The sequence below is a fragment of the Equus caballus genome, chromosome 2, assembly GCF_041296265.1.
Source record: "Equus caballus isolate H_3958 breed thoroughbred chromosome 2, TB-T2T, whole genome shotgun sequence".
Lineage (NCBI taxonomy): Eukaryota > Metazoa > Chordata > Mammalia > Perissodactyla > Equidae > Equus > Equus caballus.
This window is the reverse complement of record NC_091685.1, coordinates 12,441,663-12,465,712: the sequence shown is the minus strand read 5'-3', so window position 1 is coordinate 12,465,712 and position 24,050 is coordinate 12,441,663. Positions and strand designations below refer to the sequence as shown.

The 24,050-nt window shown below is 45.3% G+C and overlaps 1 protein-coding gene across 16 annotated transcripts in view; it reads left to right on the top strand.

The window, feature by feature from the left end:
* Positions 1-24,050, top strand: part of MAST2 (microtubule associated serine/threonine kinase 2) — a 210,942-nt gene that overhangs the window by 171,723 nt on the left and 15,169 nt on the right. For 8 of the 16 annotated variants that reach the window (XM_023630698.2, XM_023630701.2, XM_023630750.2 and 5 more), the window contains 10 exons: positions 3,905-3,980; positions 6,474-6,494; positions 8,286-8,364; positions 10,594-10,748; positions 12,674-12,749; positions 15,242-15,451; positions 19,992-20,093; positions 22,359-22,491; positions 23,310-23,371; positions 23,638-23,723. In XM_023630698.2, the coding sequence (XP_023486466.1) occupies positions 3,905-3,980; positions 6,474-6,494; positions 8,286-8,364; positions 10,594-10,748; positions 12,674-12,749; positions 15,242-15,451; positions 19,992-20,093; positions 22,359-22,491; positions 23,310-23,371; positions 23,638-23,723 (1,000 nt within the window). The remainder of the gene's footprint in view (positions 1-3,904; positions 3,981-6,473; positions 6,495-8,285; positions 8,365-10,593; positions 10,749-12,673; positions 12,750-15,241; positions 15,452-19,991; positions 20,094-22,358; positions 22,492-23,309; positions 23,372-23,637; positions 23,724-24,050) is intronic. The other 8 variants (XM_023630719.2, XM_023630711.2, XM_070260037.1 and 5 more) reach the window with 2 other exon arrangements.

Below are 24,050 nucleotides of genomic sequence, written 5' to 3'. Positions count from 1 at the left end.
TGGCTTGATGAGCAGTGCCATGTTCGTGCCCAGGATCCGAACCGGCAAAACCCTGGGCTGCCAAAGTGTAGCTCGCAAACTTAACCACTTGGCCACAGGGCGGCCCCAGAATAGTATCTTTTGAAAAGTCTATTGGAGCTTTGCCAATTAGAAGGAATGCTTGTTATGATCTGTTTATTATTTCTTCAGCTTCTAGATGGTGGGAATCTATTGTTAGAGAATTAGTATCAGTTTTTCCTTAAGTGTTGGTAGAATTCATCAGTGAAACATCTGAGACTGAAGTTTTCTTTTTTGGAAGATTGTTAATATTGATTTGGTTTCTTTAATAGGTTTTTTCTTTTTAATCCAATCTGACAATCTCTGCCTTTAATTGGGGCCTTTAGACTATTTATGTTTACTATTGTTGTTGATATGATTTGGTTTAAATCTATCATCTTCCTGTTTGTTTTCTAATTGTCCCATCTGTTTTTTCTTCTTTTGCTCTTTTTCTGTTTTATTTGGGGTTGAATGTTTTTTCTGAATCTGTTTTATATCCTCTATTGGCTTATGAGCTATAACTCTTTGTTGTTTAGTGGTTGCATTAACAGGTATATCTTTAACTTATCACCATATATTATACCACTTCACATATAGTATAAGAATAATACTATTCCATTTCTCCCCTCCTGACCTTTATGTTATTGTTTTCAAGCTGTTTATTGTCATATGTTATAAACCCCACACTACCTCATTATTATTTTTGTTTAAACATTATCTTTTAAAGAGATTTAAATAATAAGAAAAAATCTTATACATTTTCCCATGTAGTTAGCTTTTCCATTGCTCTTCATTCTTTTGTGTAGATCCATGTTTCTGCCTGGTATCATTTTCCTTCTGCCTAAAGGACTTTTTTTTTTTTTAACATTTCTTGTAGTGCAGTCTGCTGCTGAGGATTTTGTTTGGCTTTTTTATCTGAAAAGATCTTTGTTTCACCTTTGTTTTTTAAAAATGTTTTTGCCGGTGCAATCACTTCTGACACTAGTTACCCAGAATTAGGCCAAACTTTACAGGTTATGGGCACAATCCTCCACAAAACTATCATTACTTTAGATACCAACTGCAAGCTTAGGGGTTCTCAGACCACCCATAATTCTGACCAACTGGATACAAATTTAAGAGTTCCCACTACCTCCTCAGGTTCAATAATTCACTAGAATCGTTCACAGAACTCAGGAAAGCACTGTACTTACAAATACAATTTTATTATAGCAATAAAGATACAAATCAGAAGCAGCCAAAACAAGAGACTCACAGGGCAAGGTCTGGGAAGGCTCCACATGTGAAGCTTCCAGGAAGTGTCTTCTCCCCATGAACTCAGGTTACGCCACTCTTTCAGAACCAAGAAAGCTCACCAAAGCTTTGGTGTCCAGAGTGTTTACTGGGGTTTCATTATGTAGGCGTGATTGATTGACTCATTGGCTATGTGATAGAACTAAGTGTCTAGCACCCCCACCATTCCCTGGAGGTCAGACTAATATCAAATGGCTTAAAGCCTCAACCCCTAATCACGTGGTTAGACTTTCTGGCATGGCCAGCCCCCGTCCTGAGTCATCTCATTTGCATCAACCGTCAGGCCCCACCATGAATAACGAAGACACTCTTATCATTTAGGATATTCTAAGAATTTAGAGGCTCACTCCCAGGAACTGGAGAAAAAGGCCACAGAATTCTTTATTACACAATAGCTAGGTATAGAATTCTAGGTTGGTAAAGTTTGTTTTGCTTTCCATAGTTTAAAGATACTGCTCCATTTTCTTCTTGCATTGTTTTAAGTGAGAATCCTTACCTGTGTTCCTCTGTATATAACATCTTTCCCACTCTACCCTACCCATCCACCACCCAGCAGCTTTAAGAATTTTTCTTTTTGTCGTGATTTTTGAGCAATTTGGGTATAATGTGCTTTGGTGTAGTTTTCTTCCTCTTTCTCATGCTTAGGGTTCTTGGAGATTCTTGGATATGTGGATTTATAGTTTCTTTCATCAAATTTGGAAAATTGTTATTTGGAAAATTGTTAGCCATTATTTCTTAAAATATTTTTTCTGTATCCCTCATTCTTTTCTCCTTTAAGGATTATTAGGCTGCTTGAAGTTTTCTCACAGCTCAGTGAAGCTCTGTTTATTATTATTATTATTATTACAGTTCTTTTTTCCTCTAAGTGTTAGTTATTTCTGACATGTGTGTTTCTATGAATGTCTACCTTTACTATGAGCACCTGGAATATTCTACATGTTCTACCCTATAACCAGCACCACACCTGGTCCTTGGAAGGCCAGTCTTTGTAGGACACTCATGCCCAGGGATTTCCTTGAGGCTATAGCTGGGTAGTTTTGGGAACCAAAAAAGACATCTAGCTCAACATGTCAAGGATCAAACTGAGGGTACTCGTTAATCTTTGAGATGACACTATTTAAAAAGAATGGAGATTTTTTAAAAAAGAAGGCCTTGATAATTCTGAGGAGGCCTGATCCTTCCTAAAGCCTGGCTAAGGAAACAACTATTCCAAATCACTTCTCTCGCACCATGGTGGCCTCTGCTAGCCAGGAGATGGGAACAGATCATAGGGGATAGCCCTAGACCCAGAGCATGGAAAACCCAGAGCCGGTACTAGATTGAGAGCAGATCTACTGCATAAGGTTGTGCACCTCACTGAGACTCCCAGTCAAGGGGATAGGTGGAAGCTGAAAATGCCTCTTCCTAATTACTTCTCCTAAAGAGAGTGCCTTTATATAATTGATACAGAGGTGCTACATAGGGTAGTGTGGCATTGTTTGAGAGGCTGGTTTTCTCTATATCGTACAGAAAGATACTGATTGCTAACCAGGCCTTGTTGGATGGAGATAATGGGAAACAATTGGGTGGCTTCATGGCATCTTGGAGCATCCATACCCCACACAGGAAACAAACTGTCCAAGAAAAACCCAAGGCATGCCAAACTACCAGCCCTCTGAATAACTACAATTCCTCATAGCTGATGTTGGTTCACAGAGGTGAGCACAGAAGTGGGGTGGTGGGCAAGGATGGCGGAGTGGTCAGTGCATCATGGAGTATGGTGCTTTCTTTGACATGGCCTTTTGGATAGAGACATATTGACAGCTTCTTCCAGCTGGGGCCTCCTAAATACCAGCCCCCAGCTGGAAGTTAGACCAGAAAAATATGGCAGGCTTAAATTCGAGAACTGTTGTGACTAGTGGAAAGGTAAGCACACAGTTTTGTTCAAAGCTTCTGAGCTGTGAGTTAGCAAGTTCCAGGGGACATATGAAAACTAATAAATAGATGGAGGTAATTCCTACATTGCAAGGAGGCTGAGCATGTTTTGCATGCTTGGGGGCCTTGTGTATGGACTATTTTAAGGAGCATTGCTCTCCTAAGTCCCTACCTGAGAACTTCAGTTTCCCTTAAGCACACGTATTTCTGGGTTGGCTCCTTGGATGCGGTGTACAGAGATATATGTATAAGAGACTTTTGGACCAGTAGTTCTGTTGCCCTTTGAGAAATATTTTAGTATTTGGCTGTGCCGTCTGCGCTGAATGAGTTCTTCAAGCTTTTGGATAGTTGAGTTAACTTGATTAGGCACATTGGAGTCTGAGGTCTTCCTAGGAGAGCAGGAAATTGGCAAGTTGCTGCTGGATCCAGAATGAATATCTGAGAGACATAGATGGCTACATGCAACTTAGGAAGAAAGGAGAAACCTCTGGGCTGCCAAACTTTTACAAAGAGATAATCATTGAACTAATGGTGGGCCTGAAAAAAATAATCATATGTGCTCATTGCCAATGCTAGGGGAATATTTATTCCCTAAAGGTCATCTCCGCCCTCCTGAGAAGCAAACCTCATGGAGGGTTTCTTTTCCTTTCTCTGTCCGCAGTTAACAGTCCCTTGGACAGCCCCCGGAATTTCTCTCCAAATGCACCTGCTCACTTTTCCTTTGTTCCTGCCCGTAGGTAAGTTGATAGAAAACCTCCTCTATGACTGCCATGTGTGGCACTTGCAAGAATGTCAATTAAATGTCACCTTCCTCCTTTGAGGCACTGCCCTTCCAAGTGTGTTACCTGAGGTACCAGCCATCAAAATTCTTTCCCTGCTTTCCTTGCCCAGGTCATTATTGTCTTCTTCAAGTTTTGCTTTCTAGATGCTCTAGGTATGTGTGTTTGAATGTTGGAATGAGTGAGTAGATATTAGAAGTAGATATATTTTTATAATCCTAAGCAAAAGTCCCTGGTTTCCTGAGGATATGTCTTAAAACATTATACTCTTGATTGAGAGCTGTCTTGGCATGATAGATGAGAAAACGGGCTCTCCTCCCAGGAGGACCCAAGTTACACTCTTTGTCCTCTAATTCAACCACTTGCAAGGAGCTAGAAGGGGCCTTATATTCCTCTCTCCTTGGGGATAAAGAGACTGGAGGGTCTTCACTTATCCTCCCAGGAATTTAGAAAGATTTGGTGCATTACAGAGCCATGTTTATATTCCTCCATGCATTTCACCCCTTTCTGGAAGTGACATAAACTTATCTCTGGCCCATAGTAACAATCCTGGCAGCTCAGCCTATTGCAGGGTAACACCTGGCCTCTGGAGAGGTACCGAGCTGACTGAGATGAGTCATTCAAACCACCTAGCAAGGTTCCATACACAAATGATTTACTGTTCAGAACATTTTCTAAAATTTTCTTGGCAAACTTCATGTTCTTTGATTTTATTTTTAAAGATATTCTTGGTTAGCGTCAGTCTCTGGCGTTGAGACCACTAGAACAATCACAGCTCCAGATTTGGAATCTTTAATAGATGGAGAAAGATATATACAGCTGGAAGCCAGAGCAGTTTCTATACTTAGATGACTTTTTTTACAGAGAGAAGATAAAAAGAGCAGATTCCTTGAAACAGCATTAACTCACTATTCAAATGACAACTCAAAAGAAATCCTCCCTCTTCCTCTCCAGGATTCTGTGTGACTAATTTGGGTGCCCCTCCTGACCCAGTTGCCTTATTCAGAACAAATATCATCTGAGTTTGTCCCGTGGACTCATGTATCCTACCCCATGTAACTTCCAATTAGTTAACCAAGGATCCAGGTAGGAACACTTTACGGTATAAGAATATGCTGGACTGATGTGTTTGTTTTTCCAGCCCAGCTGGAAATTCTTACTTATCCCAGACTTCCTGCCTTGACTGTGTGTGAACTGTAGACTCAGATTAGGTCTAAGCTGGGACGGCAGGACCTGTGACATTGAGTCATTTCCCATTCATTCAGTAAATACTTACTGAGTACCCAGTAGGCCCGGGCACTATGCTGAGTACTTAGTTGTGTAGTGGTAACAAAATAGACATAGCCCCTACTTGCTTGAAACTTAGTAGAGTCTGTGCACTTGTTGTTCTCTTTGCAAGGGATGCTGTTCTCTCAAATCTTCACTTAGTTACCTCATTCTTGTCTTTCATTTCTCATCTTAAATGTCAACTCTTCAGAAAGGCCTTCCCTAACCGTGCAATATAAAGGAGCCTCCTCAGCATTCTCCATCACATCTTGCAGTTTTAGTTTCAAACTAATACTTTTCAGTACCTGATATTTTCTTATTTGCTTGTTTTCTATCTCCCCTCAATCAGAATCTCAAAGCACCTTTAATAGAGATGCCTTAACATGTTAAAAGCTGTGTCTCCTCGTATATAATAAACACTCTGTCAGTGCTTATTGACTGAATGAGTGCTGGGGAAGAATAATGAACAAGCAAACAAACAAATAGGTGTTATAAACTGGGATAAGCACCATGAAGGGAAAGAACATGATGCTGCATGAAAGCACAGGAAGGGAATGGGGCTGCACAATCCATCCTGGGTGGTCGTGCAAGGCCGCTCGGAAGGATTGACTTAGGAAGCTAAGACCTGAAGGATCAGAAGGAGCCTGCCATGTTGGGAGTGAGGACACAGGTGTGTAGACCATTCCAGGCAGAGGGGATAGCATGTTCCATTGGTTCCCTTGTATCTACTTCATTCCCTGGGCTTTAGGAGTAGGATCAGGTATTACCACTGAAATCCAGACAGGTCTGTGCTAAGTGACATGAGGTTTAAGTCATGTACATGGAACATGGAACCCTGGACTGTCCCCTTACAGGACATAATAGGAAAAGCGGCTAGGTATTGGTGGGGGTGGAGACGAGGACTTCAACTCTGCCAAACAGGGTACTCAGGAAGTGTGTTTCCTAGGTTACTGAAGTCAGGCTTGAGCCGTATAGGATCACATTAGCTTGAAATATCACACAAAAGACGGAGTTGATGAAACACTAAGGATAGACCCATCAGTCCTACTATTTCTCTTCAAAATTCCACACATTCCTAAGTGGAAGGTTTGCCTCTGCCAAGCTAGACCAAATGCCAGGGGTCAAACAGATCAGTCTCTCTGATTCCCTTTGATTCTCACTATAATATGTGTCTTTTCACTACAGCCATGGCCACAGAACAGACAGGTAATAGCGGGCGTGATGGGGAGAGGGGCTGGGAAACTGCTATGCATGGCCAGACGGAATGGTTTGTGGTTTTGTGCCTGGTGAGATCTGGTTGTGATGAGTCTTCTCTGACTGTGGGTGTGAACATTTGCCCTTTCATTTCTAGCAAAGGGGCCCTAAGGCCCTCTACCTGCTGGAACCGAGGCTCAGAGCTCCTGTGCTTGGAGGCAGGAATTGCTTAGTTCCAAGCTTCTGAGCCTAGTGACAAGTCACCCTCATTCCCAGAACTTTCCTCAGTTGCCCAGTGAGATGACCAGGTAGAGGAAATGGAGACATCCTATAGTGTCATTTCTTTCTGACTCTGGTCGCTCCTACTCTTCAGTTTACAGAAAAATGGCTGCCATGCAATTGGTTTCCATTTCTATCTAAAAGAAGAAAAATCTGCGAAAAAGTGTATTTGACAAGGATTTGGGAACTCCCTCCCGGAGTTAGACTAGTCCTATCTTTGCTGAGTTCTGTTTTCCTGGAATTGATTTGCTTTCTTGTATAGAACTCCCAGGACCCAACAGAGAGGTCAGAGAGAACATCATATTTGAGCAGCCTCCTGGACATTTCTTTGCCTCAGAGACTAGGTTCCAGCAGAGCTGGCTGCCTGGGTGGCATGAAGTCTGAGGCATGTGCATGTAGCATGGAACCCTGGGCTGCCCCTTATAGAACACAGTAGGACAAGCTGTTAGGTATTGGTGGGGGTGGGAGAAATGCTTCAAAAGGAGAAGCTCTAGCAAAATTGATTCTTCTTTTTTCTTCTTCCTCCCTGCCTCCCCACTCCCACTGTTAACTGGAAAGCCTGGAATAAATCACCCAAATCTCTGGGTCTTAGTGTTTTCTCCAAAGATTGAGGGTATTGAACTTGACTTCTAAAGGTCCTCCATTGCTAATGGTCCTCCACTGCTAATATTCTAAGATTCTGTCAGTAGCAGCAAAGAAGTTTTTCTCCAGCTTCAGCCAGAGCAGGCTATACCCCCAAGCTCCACAAGAAAGAGCACTGTGTAGCAGCACATCCCACAGTCCAGGAAAGAATCACTTGTCCATGTTATAAAAGCTTCAAACCAGATACCTGCTTGCTCTTTCTCCTCTACAGCAAAGCAAAGAACTATGGTTCTCTGTGGAGAGCTTTAGGGTGCATCCTCTTAAGAGCAGCAGGAAGCCTGCCCCAAAGTCTCATATACAGCCAAGGCTATGCCACCTCACTCCACTTTTGTAAGGTTACTGTCACTCTTTAGCAAACATTCTCAAAGACTGATTTTATGGGTCCTAATGGATCCTAGGGTAGCCTTTGAACATTTGCATTGATTGATTTATACTCAGACCCAGGTGGTGGTCCACTTCTTCCTGGGTGTCAACTCAGTGGCCTGGGGAAGACCAAAGAGCCCTTCACGTGGAGCCTTCAAAAAAAGAAATCGCTGCATTTCAGTGGCAATTCTCTCCTTATAATGATGCCTTATGATGGAGTCCTCTGTCGTTGCTTCTCTAAAAATGAATAAGTTGAGAATACAAAGATTTTTATTCCAAAACTACAGTATTTCATAACAGATGTTCTTATTCAAAATTATGGACTCCTAAATACCCAACAGTAAGCCCTTTGTAGGAGAGAGATATGAAAGCATGTACTGGACCGAGCAGCACTGTCTTGAGACAAGGAAGAGCCTACCAGTGAACTAACTGCCCAAAAAATGCTGATGGAAAGACAGGCAGGCCCTGGGCTCAGGGTGGGGTCCTGTAGAAACTGCCTAATATTCTTTTCTTAAATAGGACTGATGGACGGCGTTGGTCATTGGCCTCTTTGCCTTCTTCAGGCTATGGAACCAACACTCCTAGCTCTACTGTCTCAGTAAGTAGCCAAATCTGGCCATACTTCCTTCATCCTGAGAAAATACTTTCCTAAACGTTATTGCTCCGTACCCATACAGTGTTGCGAAGTGGTTCTCAACTTTTCCTCTAAAGCCAAACTCAGAGGTTGCTTGGGGATGAGGCTGATTGGGGCAGAGGGCTGATGGCCCTTAACAACCATGGCCAGATCCGTTGAATGCATTTGGACAGATTTAGCCAGCATGCTCTCTGGGTGTCACTTCTTCCTGGTGGAGTCAGAGGAGGGCTTGAGGATAGACTTCTACTTTGCCAGTGAGGCCAGACATGGGGGCTCCTACGCACGCTTCCCCTGCTCCCCTTACCTTATTTCTAGAAGTGCGACCAAGAGCAGATAACTTCCCCTATGTCCCAAAGGCCTGGTAGACCCTCCACCTCCTTTTTCATCATTTTCTTTCAAAACAAGAAGGGAAGAATGATTGTTATTTGATATTCAAGTTTGATGCATATTGGCAAAAAGACTGGTCCTGTCTCTAAATCTTCTAGTTGTGTTTCTTTTAGAGAAAGTTTTAGCCTAAAACACAGCACGCACAACTGACCCTAAAATGAGTCTTCCTCATTGAGCAACTTTAATTGAAGCCAAGATGACAGGGTTGGCGAACTTTTTCAGTGAAGGGCCAAAGAGTAAGTATTTTAGGCTTTGCAGGCCATGTAAAATTAGGCCACAGACTGGGTGACCGGTTCCCCATGTCTTCCACCATTCTTCTGGTCTTCTCAGCTCAGTTTGCCTATGTTCATGAATCCCACGCAGGTAAAAGGTGTATCATTTCCTCCCTTGACCTAGACCTCCCTTGACCTCTTAAATTAATCCAAAGATCTTACTGGTCTTTTGGCAACTGTTCAGCTTCAGATTTTTCCCTAGTAAATACCTTTTTCCCCATAATCCTTTACTCAAACAAGTTATGTTTTTAGACCCAAAGTAAGAGTCATATTATGTGATGTACATATATTTTCCTGTTTAATAAATTTTAATAGAATCAACCAGTTGCTCCAGCTTATTTTATTGGGATACTTTAAAATGCCAGTTTTGCTTCATATTAGCTGTAGGTTGGTGAAGATACTTTTTACAATTTCTATTTAAATCATTTATAAAAATGTGGCCAAGACAGAGCCCTGTAGAGACTTTCCACAAGCTGTTTACAACTTCATGTATTATGGCATTCCATGAGAGAAGTGTACACTGTTAGCCAAAAAAATCCTGATTTCTCACTTGGTGTTGAGGCTTAGATGTGGCAACGGAGCTCTCTCAACGTGATGCGGCAGTTTTGACTCTCGATGGATTTAGATATTTAAACCCCAGATCCTTCATCACTTGGTGAACAGAAATTGAGCTGATGGTGTTAGGCTTGCCTGCTCTCTTAGACAGTTTTGCCAGGTATGGAGAATTCACTGATCGGGGTGCTGAATGGGGCTGCCACAGCAAGAGCTGCATCTGTGGGGATGCCTGTAGGAGCTCAGCTCACTGCCTTTCATGGTCTGTTGTGATTGGCAGTGGGCTCTTGTCTGGAACCTCAGTCACTGGGCCATGTTTAGACTTCTTAATTATTTTTGAGTCAAGTGTAATTTTTGGGTTCCAGATCTAAAAGTAATTTTCTTCCCTGCTGGATTTTCTTGCCTATAGTGTCCCTAGAGTCTGGACACAACCTTCACAGCCTCAGCAAAGCCAGTTGTCATTTGGATAAGAGCCAAAAGGAAACATTACTGAGCCATCCCAGGGGCTCTCCCAAGGTTATGGAAGGGAAAACTTATGAGGATGTCATCTGTAGGCAGGGCATACCTAAAACATTTCCTAAAATAGGATGCATGATTTATTAATTACTTGCCATTCCAACTAGCCAAAACTTCATTGGGGGCAAAGAGTTCATGCAGAAGAACCTGCTTTTTGCCACCTAAAGAGGCTCCCTAGGTAGTTATGGAGCTCTTGAATCTCCTGAACATCTGGGTTCAACTCCCTGCAAGACTTGTGAAGGACTCTGGTATCTTGGCTTCCTCGGGACTGAGTGCTCTAAAGAGGTAGAGATGAACGGGGTCGTGCACAGTGGAGGCTAAAGGGAGCATGGGAAAGGATGCCTGCTTTGACTTGACTTTGAGTTGACATTGACTGGGAAGTCCTAGACCATTTTCAGTCCTTCTCCATTCTGGGACTGCCCTTAGACTTGTCTTTAACGCTGTTTTTTAATGTTTTCCCCTCTAGTCATCATGCTCCTCACAGGAAAAGCTACACCAGTTGCCCTTCCAGCCTACAGCCGATGAGCTGCACTTTTTGACGAAGCACTTCAGCACAGAGAGCGTACCAGATGAGGAGGGACGGCAGTCACCAGCCATGCGGCCCCGCTCCCGCAGCCTCAGGTGAGGGGTGCTCTCTGCCTAAGGCCCCAGTACCTGTGGCACTCAGCTTATTTGCACACCATAGGAGTCAGCAAGCTTATTCTATAAAGGACAAGATAGGAAATAATTTGGGCTTTGTAGCCCATAGAAGCTCTGTGGCAACTACTTAACTCTGCCGTTCTAGTGCAAAAGCATCCACAGACATTACGTAAACTCTATTTACAAAAACAGGCAGTGGGCCAGATCTGGTCTGCCGGCTGTAGTTTGGCAGCCCCTGGCCTAGCACATTGGCACAGCTTGAGTGAGTCAAGACCAGTGAAGCTCAAGCCCTTTTTGGCTTCAGGTACAGCGCTACTCACCACCCCAAGAGGTACCTGATGATGCTGTCAAGTGGCCCCTCTTTTTTTCCCTTTGAAAGTAGTTAGCAGTGAAAATATACTTTAGAATCCATTTAGTAAGAGGAGAGTAATGGTATCATTTATTCTGATGGTTACCTGGCTGCAGAACCCAGAGGCCCAGGGGATATGAACTAGGCCAGCTAAAAAAGTTGCTGCTGAGGACACTTGTGGCTGACTTGGGGAAGAAGCCCATTGCAGAAGCAGAATTAAATGCCCATCTGAATCTTCCTCATTTCCCATTAACCACCTGGGTTCATCATACCAAACAAACCTTAACAACTGAGTTATCTGTGAATTCCTTAGATTAATTGGCTCTTTGTCATTAGCTGGAAAATCTATGCCAAATTCCAGGTTAAGGAAGGACATGGAGATTAAAATGAGCATGGCTGTAATGACTGAGCACAGCTTTCCAGGGTGCCTGGGAAATAATAAATTGGCTAACATGTTCAGGGTGGGGGCCCAGAGGAGAGGTGTCTCCCAGGAAGAATCCCCTCGGGTGACGTCCACACTGAGAGTGTCGGAGTGAGCTGAGCCAGACCACCAAGACTGGTTCAGGTTCAGAGATTGATGAAGATGATGACTAGGACTGCAGTGCAAAGGATCAGAAATACAAATGAGTGAGTGTCAAGTGTGGATCCAGGGCCTTTCTTTGTCTCACACAGAGGAATACCTGAATCTTGGTGCTTTCCACAAGCCACACAGAGTAAAGAGTACCCTTTAGGCCATCTGAAATGGAGAGGATTACAGTACCTCAGGGAAATCCCTGCTATATCACTCTTAAAAAAACTTGGTAATGTGCACTGATGCAGCAGGCAGATGGTGTTCCACTCCAGGGAGGAAAGGCAGAGGATCAGTTCTGAACCTAGCTCAGCTGGGATCACATGTCAGGGGCACCCAACTGGGCAGGACCCAAATACCCATTCAGTTATGTGGCTGAAACTTTGAAACCCTTTAAGGAGATGTAACCACACATGGGGTAAAGGGGAAGATTTAGATGACCCAGGCTTATAACTCACTACAGGCTGAATTGGGCTCACTCATCCACCAAGGCAGAGCCCAAGTTAGCCCCATTGGCTGTAGCCTGTTTGGAAGAAGATCCAGGTATACACTGTCTTTCTTTGATTCTTTTGGTGGTGGTTTGATTTGATTTGATTCCTAGAACATCTGGGGTATGCCCAACTCCACTGGCCAAAGCGAAGAAGATCCAGAGAGTCCTGTTATCAGAGAGGTCATCCTAGGAAAGCCACCAGTGTGCTCAGGAGCAGTGTCCTCCTTTTCTAGGCCTTTTCAGGCCGTGGCAGAGGCCTTTGTGAAGGCCAGGCTTCTTACAGGAAGGTATCCTAGCTCCAGATGTCACCATTTTGAGCTGAACAAGGTGTTCTGGCAGCTCCAGGAATAAGGAATGCTCTAGAAATCAGCACTCATTAAGGTGGGAGCGTGTGCCTACTACAGACAGTCGGGGGCCAGGGGCTCTGGAGATGGGCATCTTTCTTTTTGGTAGTTCCATGGCACTAAAGTAACACAGTTGTTTCTTTCTTTCTTATTTAGTCCTGGACGATCCCCAGTTTCCTTTGACAGTGAAATAATAATGATGAATCATGTATACAAAGAAAGATTTCCCAAGGTAAGGATCTATTTTAAAGTAGACTGGTAACAGCCCCGAGGATGGCACCTACAGCCAGCGCCGGTGGGAAGACTGGGGGTGAGGGGATGGAGTGCTGTCTCCAGAGGTAATCAAGAAGGAAATCAGAAGGCCCCGAAGAGGAGGGGGATACGAGCACAAGGGCTTCCAGACTGTGGGGAAAAGGAAGGCAGCAGAGGACTCAGAGTTTGGGGACTGGACTTGCAGAGCCTCAGTTTCTCCACTCCCCGAGGGAAAAGGGATCTAGAGGGAAATGTCAGAAAGGCATCCCACCCTGTATTAGTGGGCAAGGAAGCAGCTGGAGACCTTGCTTCTAACCATGCATATCAGGATCCACGAGTCTGGATCCCCTAGAGTGGGATTTGCCCTCTGCGAGCACGTTCGTTCGCTGAAGATTCCTTAAGCAGCTCTTCGTTACCAGGCACCAGAGACAGGGGTCTGTTGGACTAGCGGGAAGTCGGCCAGAGTGAGCAGTAAGGTGGCAGATGGATCTCAGAGTTGCTTGCTTACATTTGGATTTGTGTTTTCAAGCAAGAAAATGCTGAGAGAGGAATTTACGTTACTATCCTGAGATAATTGAGAAAAAATAATCTTCACAACTCTGCAGTTTGGCTATAAACCTTGTATGTGACACTAGGATCTTGTTTACAATTTGGATTTTTTTGAACACCAAATGCCTATACACCCTGACCTGGCCTCCTAATGAAAGACCCTGTTCCTGCAGAACAGCCAGCTCTGTCTGAGAGAGAATGAGGGCACTGACGTGGGCTCCTTGTCCATGACAACAGGGACCACGAAGTCCTCAAGGCTCTCTCTTCATCCTCTGTCCGGACCTCCCTGGGTCTACCTATTCATCCGTCTCTAGAATCTACGTGTGTGGTTCCCTGCTCCTCTCATAGTGTCCTTTTTCCAGACTCAGGTTGAGTCTCCTGGACACACATGGGTGGCCTAGGGAAATGGTGTGAAGCCTTTGTGCTTTCCCTCTTGACATACACGATGAAGTATGGCAGTAAGGAGGAGCACAGATTCTGGAACCAGACCACCTGGGGTCAAATCTGCTTGTACCACTTACTAGCTATATGTCGCCGGACAGATTACTTGCCTTCTCTGAGCTTTATTTGCCTCATCTGTAATTTGGGATAATAAGAGTATCTATCTCTTAGGGAGTTTGTCTGGATTAATGAGCATTAAGCTTTTCTAACTGTGCCTGGGATATAGTAAGCACTCAGTAAGTGTTAGCTATTATTTCTCTGCTGCCCTGTGCCCTGTGGTCTGTGCTTTCTAGCCTTGCAGCAGTCACTAGAGAGTAAGAGCGAGGAAGAGGGCAGAACGAACAGCTAGATCATTTTGTTATGCTCAGTCCTTTCTAAAGCAGTTTGGGAGGGTATGGTGTTTCGAAGTCCATCTCACGTTTCCCCCTCTCCCTTGTGTATTGGGTGTTGTGCTGTCATTCTAGTATTGTATCTTTATGTTTTATATGCATGTCTCCAAATCATTCATGTAAGATGAACTGTTGGTAGAGAAAATGTTAGAATTCGTTTCCTTCCATTCCCTCTCTCCTCCCCCTTTCTCTCCCCTCTCTCTCTCCACTCATACCATATATATGTGTGTGTGTGTGTGTATACATATATACATACACATATATGTGTTTATACACACACATGCACCCCTAAACACACACTGGAAATCTGAAATTGCTACCTGGTGGCAAAGAAAAACAGGCCGAATCCTAGCTAGGCAGCTAGGAACTTATTAACTGATGTATATTTGTCATTTTGATGTGACTGCCCAGTTAGTTCCCATAGAGGCTTCTGAGCCAGACCCCCATTCTGCTCTTCTGGGGATCCAGGTCCATGAGCAGACAGGTTCACACCTTCAGTAAATACTTCTGAGCATCTGCTTAGCTCAGTTGGCTCTTGAGGTCAAGTGAGAGGATCCTGAGATAAATCAAATTCTCTCTGTCTTGAAGAAGTTCCCAGTCCAGAACCAGGTTTACAAACCAGCAGTGTCCCTACACGAAGTTTATATGGTTGCGAGGCCCACTGCAAGCACAGAGGAAAGGAAACTCGTTTGCCTGGAGGAATTAGACTTCTAGAGGAGAGATGATGCTTGAACTGAGATTGGAAGGAGTAATAAGAGTTTGCCACGCAGGCTTGGCAGGGTGAAAAAGCTACACAGAAGAAACAGCATCATCAAGGAGCAGAACCACAAACACTCAGTATCCTCAGAGCAGGAGAGCATGCCCTTTGAGGAGTGGAGGAGACAGACAAGGCCAGGTGAGGGAGGGCCTCGATTATAATGTTTTGATTTAACTTGAAGGTGATCTTTTCACGTCTCCAGTCACCAGTTTTCCCAAGTGCAACATCAGGAGACCAGGATCACAGAGCCCATCCTTAGACTCTTACCAGGTCCTTTAGGCTCCACCTGACGTGGAACAGGAAGGGAAGTGTCACTTTTCCTGCTTTTATTCCCAGGCCACTGCACAAATGGAAGAGCGTCTAGCAGAATTCATTTCCTCCAACACTCCAGACAGTGTGTTGCCGTTGGCAGATGGAACCTTGAGCTTTATTCATCATCAGGTGATTGAGATGGCCCGAGACTGCCTGGATAAATCTCGGAGTGGCCTTATTACATCGCACTATTTCTACGAACTTCAAGAGAATTTAGAGAAACTTCTGCAAGATGTGAGTGTCCTTGTGCTGGAACTCTGGTGAATCCTCCACACGGGTAGCAGACAAAGCCAAGATTAAGGCGTTAACGGTGTTCCCAGTCTTCTCAGTCTGCTTGCCACTTCCTTGCCAGTGTGCAGGGCCCACTGCCAAGTATGGTACTGATGGGCTTAGGTTCCTCCTCAGTCCCCTGCATTATTGAAAGAAGCCTGTGTGGTGTGGAGAGAACTCAGTTCTGTGGGTCTTTTCTTTTTCTAATTCCACTTACACTGGCTGAGGCTCCAAAATTGTTGTATTCATAAATACTTAACTAGGAGATTTGTAACCCAAAGCCAAAAAGTGGCCCAGTGGCGGTGGTGGGCTCTCTTCTAGTAGAAATATTGGTGTAAGCAGAGCCTTAGGACTGTTTCTCCTCGGCCAAGGGAAAACAGGCCCGAGGCTTGCACTATGGGTTTATCTATTGACTGACATTCTGTTTGCATGCTGAGAAGTTCTCTGATGGGGGCCTCTCTGTGTAGGGACCTGATCCTCTGCAGTGTGAAAAGCGTCTGGGAGGCTAAAGGTGAAGTAATCCAGAGATGGTCAAGACCAGAGAGCTTACACTGAGTTCTTAACTACTGCTTCTTGCTCTGGTGTTCACTTTCCTGTCGGCCTCTACAATAAAGTGGTCAGATGCCTTCCCACTCAGATCACAGTTGCCACATATTATACCGTTAGTACAGCTTAGGAGAGTGGAGATGTGCCTGTCTCCCCAGGGCTCTTCATGTCACTAGAGTATTCCCCAGTCCAGACCCATGACCTCACTCTGAGTAGTACTGACTGAGCCGAGAACCCTGGGCTAATGATCAAACAGAACTTCGGTGTGTTAGTCTAGAAATAGGAGCAGGGAATTTTTTTTTTAAATTTAGGAAACAGTTGAATCTAGAGAAAGGATGACTAAAGACGATCATGATTATTGCTGTCAAATTTTGGAAGATTTCTCATATATAGTGGGCAGCAGATTGTTCTCTGTCCCCTAAAAGACATGCTAGCCCAGTGAGCAAGAGTCACAGTGAGAAAGGTTTTGATTTAATAGATGAAAACATACTTCCTTCTACAAAAGTGTTTTTTTCTGATTTCGAAAGTAATACTTAAATTCACACAGGTAGAAATATGACGTTAGAAAGCTAAAGCCCCATGAAAGTCACTGGCAGCTGTTTGTTTCTGTTTAAGACTAACTTTCTAACAGCTCTCCAGCAGTGGAGAGGAATCAGGGAGTGCTGCAGCCGGTGAAGGAGCCACAAGGTTGCTTGTCTGATAAGGTTGACCTTCTGAAAGGCCAAAGTCAGCACCTTGCCCCAAACCTTCAGGCATTTTCCCAGTCTCGTTGCCCTGGGGGTGGGTTATTTGATGCAGTAGGAAGAGCACTGGAAATGGGGCCAGTGCGCCATTTGTTCCCTAATTTGCTAGACCCTGGGAATGCAGAAAAAAGTTCAGTGCAGGTTCTAGCTCAAGGTTACAGACCCATCAACATCTATTTACAGTAAAAATAACAGCTCTCATTTATTGACGGGTACTGTGTGCCAGACACCACCCTGAGCACCATGTGTGAATTATCTCGCTTCTCTTTATTATATAAGTGTGATTGATGAGCACTCAACAGAGGCCAGTTCTGAGCACAGAGGAGGATGTGCTGACTCCGCCTGGAGAGTTCAGGGAAAGTGGAGTCTTGATGAGCAGGTTGTTCGCTACACCTAGGAAACAGTATAAACAACCTCTCAGAAGTGTAGCAGAACTGGGTACATTCCGGGAATTGCAGATAAAGTAGTTTGGCATGGCTAGAGTGAAGAGGCCTGCAGGGGAAGGTGGTAGATGAATTGGGGGGTGGGGGGCAACACAGAGGCCTGAAGGGTCTTGTGAGGATCTTAGATTTTATCGTGAAGGCAATGGGGAATCATTGAATGGTTTTAAATTTTAAAATGGCACCATAAAATTTACATTTAAAATAAGAAAAATCACTATCATTTATAGAGTACTTAATACATGCTGGACACTATATTATCTCATTTAATTTATCTAATTTAATCTTCATAACAACACTGTAAGGAAGATACTATTATTATCCCCTAAATCTATAGATGAGAAACCGAAGCTTAAAAGGGCTAAGTTACCCCAAGGTAACTGATTTCTTAAGCAGCAGAGCTACAACCCAAACCCGGGTTTGTCTTATTCCAGAGCCTGGGATCATACATTTTCAAACACTTAGCCAACATTGACTGACATCTGCTGTGTGAGAGGTACTATGCTAGGCTTAGCCTGTGAGGGAGGAACAGAAGACACAGCTGCTCTACTCAGGAGGCCCTCTGGTGTATAAAGACAGACCACTGAGGCCGGCCCTGTGGCCGAGTGGTTAAGTTCATGCGCTCTGCTTCGGCAGCCCAGGGTTTTGCTGGTTCGGATCCTGGGCACAGACATGGCACCGCTCGTCAAGGCGTGCTGGAGCAGCGTCCCACATACCACAACTGGAAGGACCCACAACTAAAATATACAACTGTGTACCGGGGGTCTTTGGGGAGAAAAAGGAAAAATAAAATCTTTGAGGAAAAATAAAAAAAGACAGACTGCTAATTATAAAATCTGTGATAGTACCATGTGGTGTGAGCACACAGCTAGGGGAACCTGGAAGAGGGTGCAGTTACTTCTGGTCATTCTGTGTGTTTATATGTGGTAGGGGCAGGGGCCTCAGATGTGGCTTCACAGGGTTGATATTTGGGCGCAGCCTTAAAGGAATAAAGAAGATTTCACCAGATGCCCAACCTCTCTCTTCATTTCATAATCATTTTTTTCTCTAAATGATCCTCATTTGCTATTTTTCTTTCCTGAGAACCTATTCTGTACTCAGTCTCCGCCTTCTGCTTTCCCTTCCCACCATCGCATTAAACTGTTTCAGGCAAAAGTCATCAAGGAACTAATGGGCCACTTGCCAAATCCTGTGACCTCTCTCCATCCTCACCTCTCCTCCCCTCTCTACAGAACTTTACACTCCTCTCCTTGATCTTGTTTCCCCTGGTTGTCATGACACTGTGCCCTGAAGTCTTGCTGCCCCTTCACAAGTTCCTGCTCTGCCGATCTCTTAAATGCGGTGTTCCACAGGGCACTGTCCTGAGCGCCTGTTCTCCTCTGTCTCCTTTTCTCACACTCTCCCTGATCAGCGTCATCTGCTCCCATGTCTTCAGTTGTCCTCGGTGCTCTGAGGGCTCCCACCTTGGGCTGCTTCTGTCCCTGGTCTGAGCTCCAGATCGGTGTTCACAGCTGATTATTGGACTTCTCCACTTTGAGTCCCAGATTGGTTAGTAATTCTTTGGTTGCAAGTAATAGAAAGCCAACTCAGAGTAATTTAAGCAGGAAAGGGAAACTAATTATAAAGATAAAAAGGGTGGGTCTTAGGGAATTGAAGACAGGAATGCAACAAGGCCTTAAGAAAGGACCAGAACTAGAAACCAGAACCTGTGGAGAGCCCAGGAAGTGTTTGTCCTCCTTCTCTCATTGCTGTTTTTCTTTGTGCTTGTTTTTCTCTATCTCTTTGGTAGATATGGCCATCCCTTTTCACCCAAGAGTAGATTATACATTTCTGCCACACTATGTTAACAGTTGTCTCTCCATCCACTTTTAAATTCCTGGGAAAGTAATCCACACAGGTCAGCTATTGAAAGTGTAGCCACATGATACAAACGTGGCTTGTAGAAGTCAGAGCAGTTTCGTAAAAAAGAGAAAGGCTCCTGGGCTGTGCAAATGCCCAAGAAAGTATCTAGTACAGATCCCTCAATTGCTTCAGGTCCCAACAGAACTTTCCCACCAACCTGCTTTTTCTCTAAAACCAAGTGTAATATGTTCTCTACCTGTCCTCACCACAACTATTTTTCTTCTTATATTTCCTATCTCATTTATAAGTTCACTGAAATATCCCTAAAATTGTAGTTGTGGTTACCCTTCATTCTTGCTGCTTCCACCCTTCAGATTTACTCAGTCATCTACCTCTGAAATGGCCCCAGTCTGTCCATTTCCCTCTTTCCTACTGCCTTTTTCACCTGCATTGTTGCAGTAGCCTGTTAATGGTTTCCCTGCTTTTAGGCCTGCCCTCTCTAGTGCACCATCCACACTGCAGCCGGAGTGATCTTTCTAAAATACCTGTTGGTCACATCACTCTCCTGCTTTGAGGTCTTTCTAGTCCTTACAGCCTGTCTGGAGGGGAGAGCGAACATCAGTGAAGGCTCCATTGAGAGCTGCCCCTTGAGCTGGGGTCTGGAGGATGAGTGAAGCTTGTTGGGTGGAGGTAACGCCGTGTGTCTGTGTGACATTCCTTGGTGTCATGCAGTGTTCTGAAGCTCACTTGGTTCCTGATGAGCAGCTTGCTCCTGCTCTCAGCCCACTGGCCTTCTCTAAGTTCTTGGCTTTGCGGAACTCTCTCTACTGCCAGATTGTTTCTCCCTGTAGTCTGCTCTGTCCAGCCAGGTCCTGCTTAGCTCAAGCACGCTGGGCCAGTGGATTGCTTAAGCAACCTTTGTCTTCTCTACAGGCTCATGAGCGCTCAGAGAGTTCAGAAGTGGCTTTTGTGGTGCAGCTGGTGAAAAAGCTGATGATTGTCATTGCCCGCCCAGCTCGTCTCCTGGAATGCCTGGTGAGTGGACTCTGGAAAGGTTAGTGGGGGGATTGGAGGGGTGGGAGTGGGGCTATAGAGGAAGGAGTGGGAGTCGGGGGTGTAGTGGAAGTATCCTGCTAACAGCAAAACTGTGGTGGTACCTACTGCCATTTTGCTGCTGAAGTCCTTATTTAAATATGATATGCAAGCGTTGGGGGACCAAACAAGTTCCTGTGAGGAAAAATAGTTGGTCCTGAGGGGTGTGGCAGGGATAGCTATTAGTCTGGCCTAAACCCACCGTGGGCAGGCCCCAGGTCAGTGGAGGCCTTGGGGGTAAGGAGCACAGACCAGTTTCGTTTGCACAAGTTAAGTCCTTCATTTAATCATTCAGCAACACTTTACTGAGTACCTACTTGATGCTAGACACTGGAGATACAGGCATGTCCCTGATCCTAAGATGCTTCCACTGCAGTGGAGTGAGCTAGAGTTAGTCTCTTATAGGGCATGGAGACGTGTAAATAATAACATGACATTGCAAGAAGTGTTGCAACTGGGGTAAGTACAAGGTGCAGCGGGAACCTAGAGAAGGAAGTGCTCTAGTCTTTCCTTGGGATGGATATTCAGTGAAAGCTCCCTGGGGGCATGAAGCTCACTCAGCGACAGGAAGGATGATTATGAGTTTCTCAGGTATGAGGAATGGGACGGGCATTCGATGGAGTACAGATTGGGTTTGGAGAATTGCGGGGTATAAGCCTGGAAGGTGGTCTGTGGCAAGCCCATGGAGGGTGTCAAGCTCTTAGCTCAGGAGCATGCGTTTATCCTTGAGGCCACTGGAGCCATCAGAAAGTTTCGGTAAGAATGTGACATGGTCGGATTTACTTTTTTTAACCAGCTATATTAAGGTATAATTTACATGCAATAAAATATATCCCTTTTGAGTATACAGTTCAGTGAATTTTAACAAATATACACCTGTATAATCACCGCCACAGTTGAGATAGCGAAAATCTTTCACCTCCAAAAGTTCCCTTGTGTCCCTTTGGAGTCAATCCCTTGCCCCCCATTGCCTTCCACTCCCAGGCAACCACTTAGCTGCTCCCTTTCACCCCAGATAAGTTTGCTTTTTATACAGTTTCGTATAAATGAAATTGTATAGTATGTTCTGACTTTTTTCACTCAGCATAATTTTTTTTGAGATTCATACAAGTTGTTGCATGTGCAGTAACTGGTTCCTATTTCTTTCTGAGTAACGTTCCTTTACACCTGTGAAAGGTTACTCTGGCTGCAACATGGATAGAATTGGAAGAGAGGGCAGATGAGCCGGGGAAATCAATAGAGGCACTTAAGGCTCTTCATGTGAGAGAGGAGTGGCCTGAACTAGGACAATGGTAAGAGAACAGAGAAGAAAAGCAGATAGAGGAGGATTTATGAGGTAGACTTTCTGGCTAGACAGGGACTGAGGAAGAATAAGAAGTTAAAAGGACTTCTAGGTCTGCTTTAGATTATATCCAGATAGATAGTGATTTGGTTCTCCAAAATAGTGAGAACAGAGGTGAAGAAAGCAGTGGAGGCTGGGGTTATGGACAAGCACGGGGCCTCTCAAGAACGTGAAGTCCAGGATTAAACAGGGGCTTGGAGTCAGGCCTGAATTTGAATACTGGTTTTCTGTTCCTACCTCTGTGACCATGGACAAGTCAGTGCATCTCTGAGCCTTGATGTCCTCCCTAAGGTTATAGAGGTGTTATCAGGGATTAGCCCAGAGGGTGGCACTTAGTAGGCACTCGGTAAATGGGCTCCTCATTATTATGTGCTCCGTGCAGACAAGGACTGCTGTGCTCTGTTCCACTTGGCCTTCAGGCCCTTGCACACGGGGGGGGGGGGTGCTCAGTAAATATCTGAAGGCACACATGTGCCACCAGGGCTGTGAGCCGTAATTGAGAGGGTGCAGGACTGCTCCTCTGGACTGGGTGTGTGAACACGCCTGACACGGCCATCTGGGTGGCGGAAGGCTTTGGACCAGGTGAATAGGCTGAACTCTGTTGAAACCGAGAGCTCTGGTTCTTGTTGCTGGGGAGACTGTGTATGCTGAGGATGTCCAGTCTGGAGGTGACCTATCAGACAGCTTTGTCCCCATTCTCATGATCCCTGAATCATGATGTTTCTGGGTATTCAGGGGCAGGGGTGTCCCCTAACAAAGACGAAGTCTTCGTGTTCATCCTACTCTGGGTATATGTTGTAAAACCAAAGAGGCCAGCGGCCTTCACTTGTAGCTCTCACCACTGACCACCTCTCTCCCCGGTACAGGAGTTTGACCCTGAAGAGTTCTACCACCTGTTAGAAGCAGCTGAGGGCCACGCCAAAGAGGGACAAGGGATTAAATGTGACATTCCCCGCTACATCGTTAGCCAACTGGGCCTCACACGGGATCGCCTAGAGGGTGAGTATGCTGCCTAGTGGCTGCAAAGAGGCCCCACAGCCAACAAGGTGTAACAGCAGGGGAAGCCACTTGGAGAAGAGGATTAGATTGGACACCGACAACACAGCATCAGGGGCCTCAGGACTATAGGAGGAACTCTCTCATAAAACAGCCCCCACTTCGGAATTGTTCGCGTCTGTCTGGTATAACCCAACCTAGATTGCCTTGGGCCCAGCTGGGTTGGATTTAGAGCCTAAGGTCAAAAGAGGTCAACAACAAAGGACCACAGTCACATTTCCAAAAATGGTCACCTCATCTGCATGGTTGCCTCTCCTGTTGTCACCGTGCAAGTCTTCCTGTGTGTTTGGGGTGGTCCTGACTCAGGCCTTCAGAAGATATCTCCGTTCTTCCACTTCGTGCTGAGCCCTGAGTGAACCATGGGCTTCCAGGTCCCTGGTCTGTAGTTGTCCTACTCCTGTCTTCCTGCTTCCCATCCTGGTCCAGCAGAGCAGAGTCAGCCAGCAGGATGGGGACGGAGAGCCCAGCTTTGCGCCCTGTTTGCCGGGAATTGTCTCAAGTTTGAGGGAAGCTTTATAGAATTTGCCAGGCCTTTGAATGGCACTGGACTTCTAGAAATAGGAGTGACAATATTATTTGGCAAACAAGTCCAAAAGCTGTGACTACACTGGGGATAGAGCCACAGGACTAGATTTGCATCCCAGACTGATGCAGAAAGCGTCAGTGCTGACCCTACACACGCCTGTCGTTGATGTGAGTGGAGTGCTGAGATGCCCAACATTGCCACACTCACTTTTCCCTTGTCCGTGCTTTGTTTCTAGAAGTGGCTCAGTTGAGCAGCTATGACAGTCCTGATACTCCGGAGACAGATGATTCAGTCGAGGTAAAGACCCTGAGCTCCTGCCCCAGTCCTAGAGCCTGGGCCCTATGAAGCAAAGGGCTGTGAGTTCTCTTCAAGAGAATAGCTGAAGGAGGGAGGGGAGGGGGGGGGGTGCAGACACTATCTGTGAAGTCGTTCAGCTCCTGGGGAAGAATGGGCAGGAGGCTGCAGCGGGACTAAGAGCTGAGCTGATGCTGGGGCCACAGCTTCCCCAAGCACATGGGCTCTGAGAAGCATACCTGCCTCCTGCCTTTTCCCTTGTCTTCCAGGGCCGTGGGGCATCTCTGACATCTAAAAAGACACCCTCTGAAGAGGACTTCGAAACCATTAAACTCATCAGTAATGGCGCCTATGGGTAAAGGCAGGGGTCAGGGTGTGGCTGCGACTTGGGCTCTTAGTTCTAGAGTATGATGCCCAATCCTCAGGGCAGCAGATGCCTCGAGATAGACCCTCTCCCTCCTCCTGGAGAGGCAAGAGGTCCATTTCCTCTGACATCTGAGCGTTGTTCCTTTCCCACACAAGGTTCCCACTCCTCTTGGTAGCTTTCCTCCTCTCGCTGAGCTCTGGGAAAGGGTTGAGCTATGTCCTCAGGACTTGGTAGATCAAGAAATTGACAAGCTCTGTGGGCAGGGGGCCCAGATCCTTATTGATAAGCACATCCCTGCTCTTTTGTTCTGTGCAT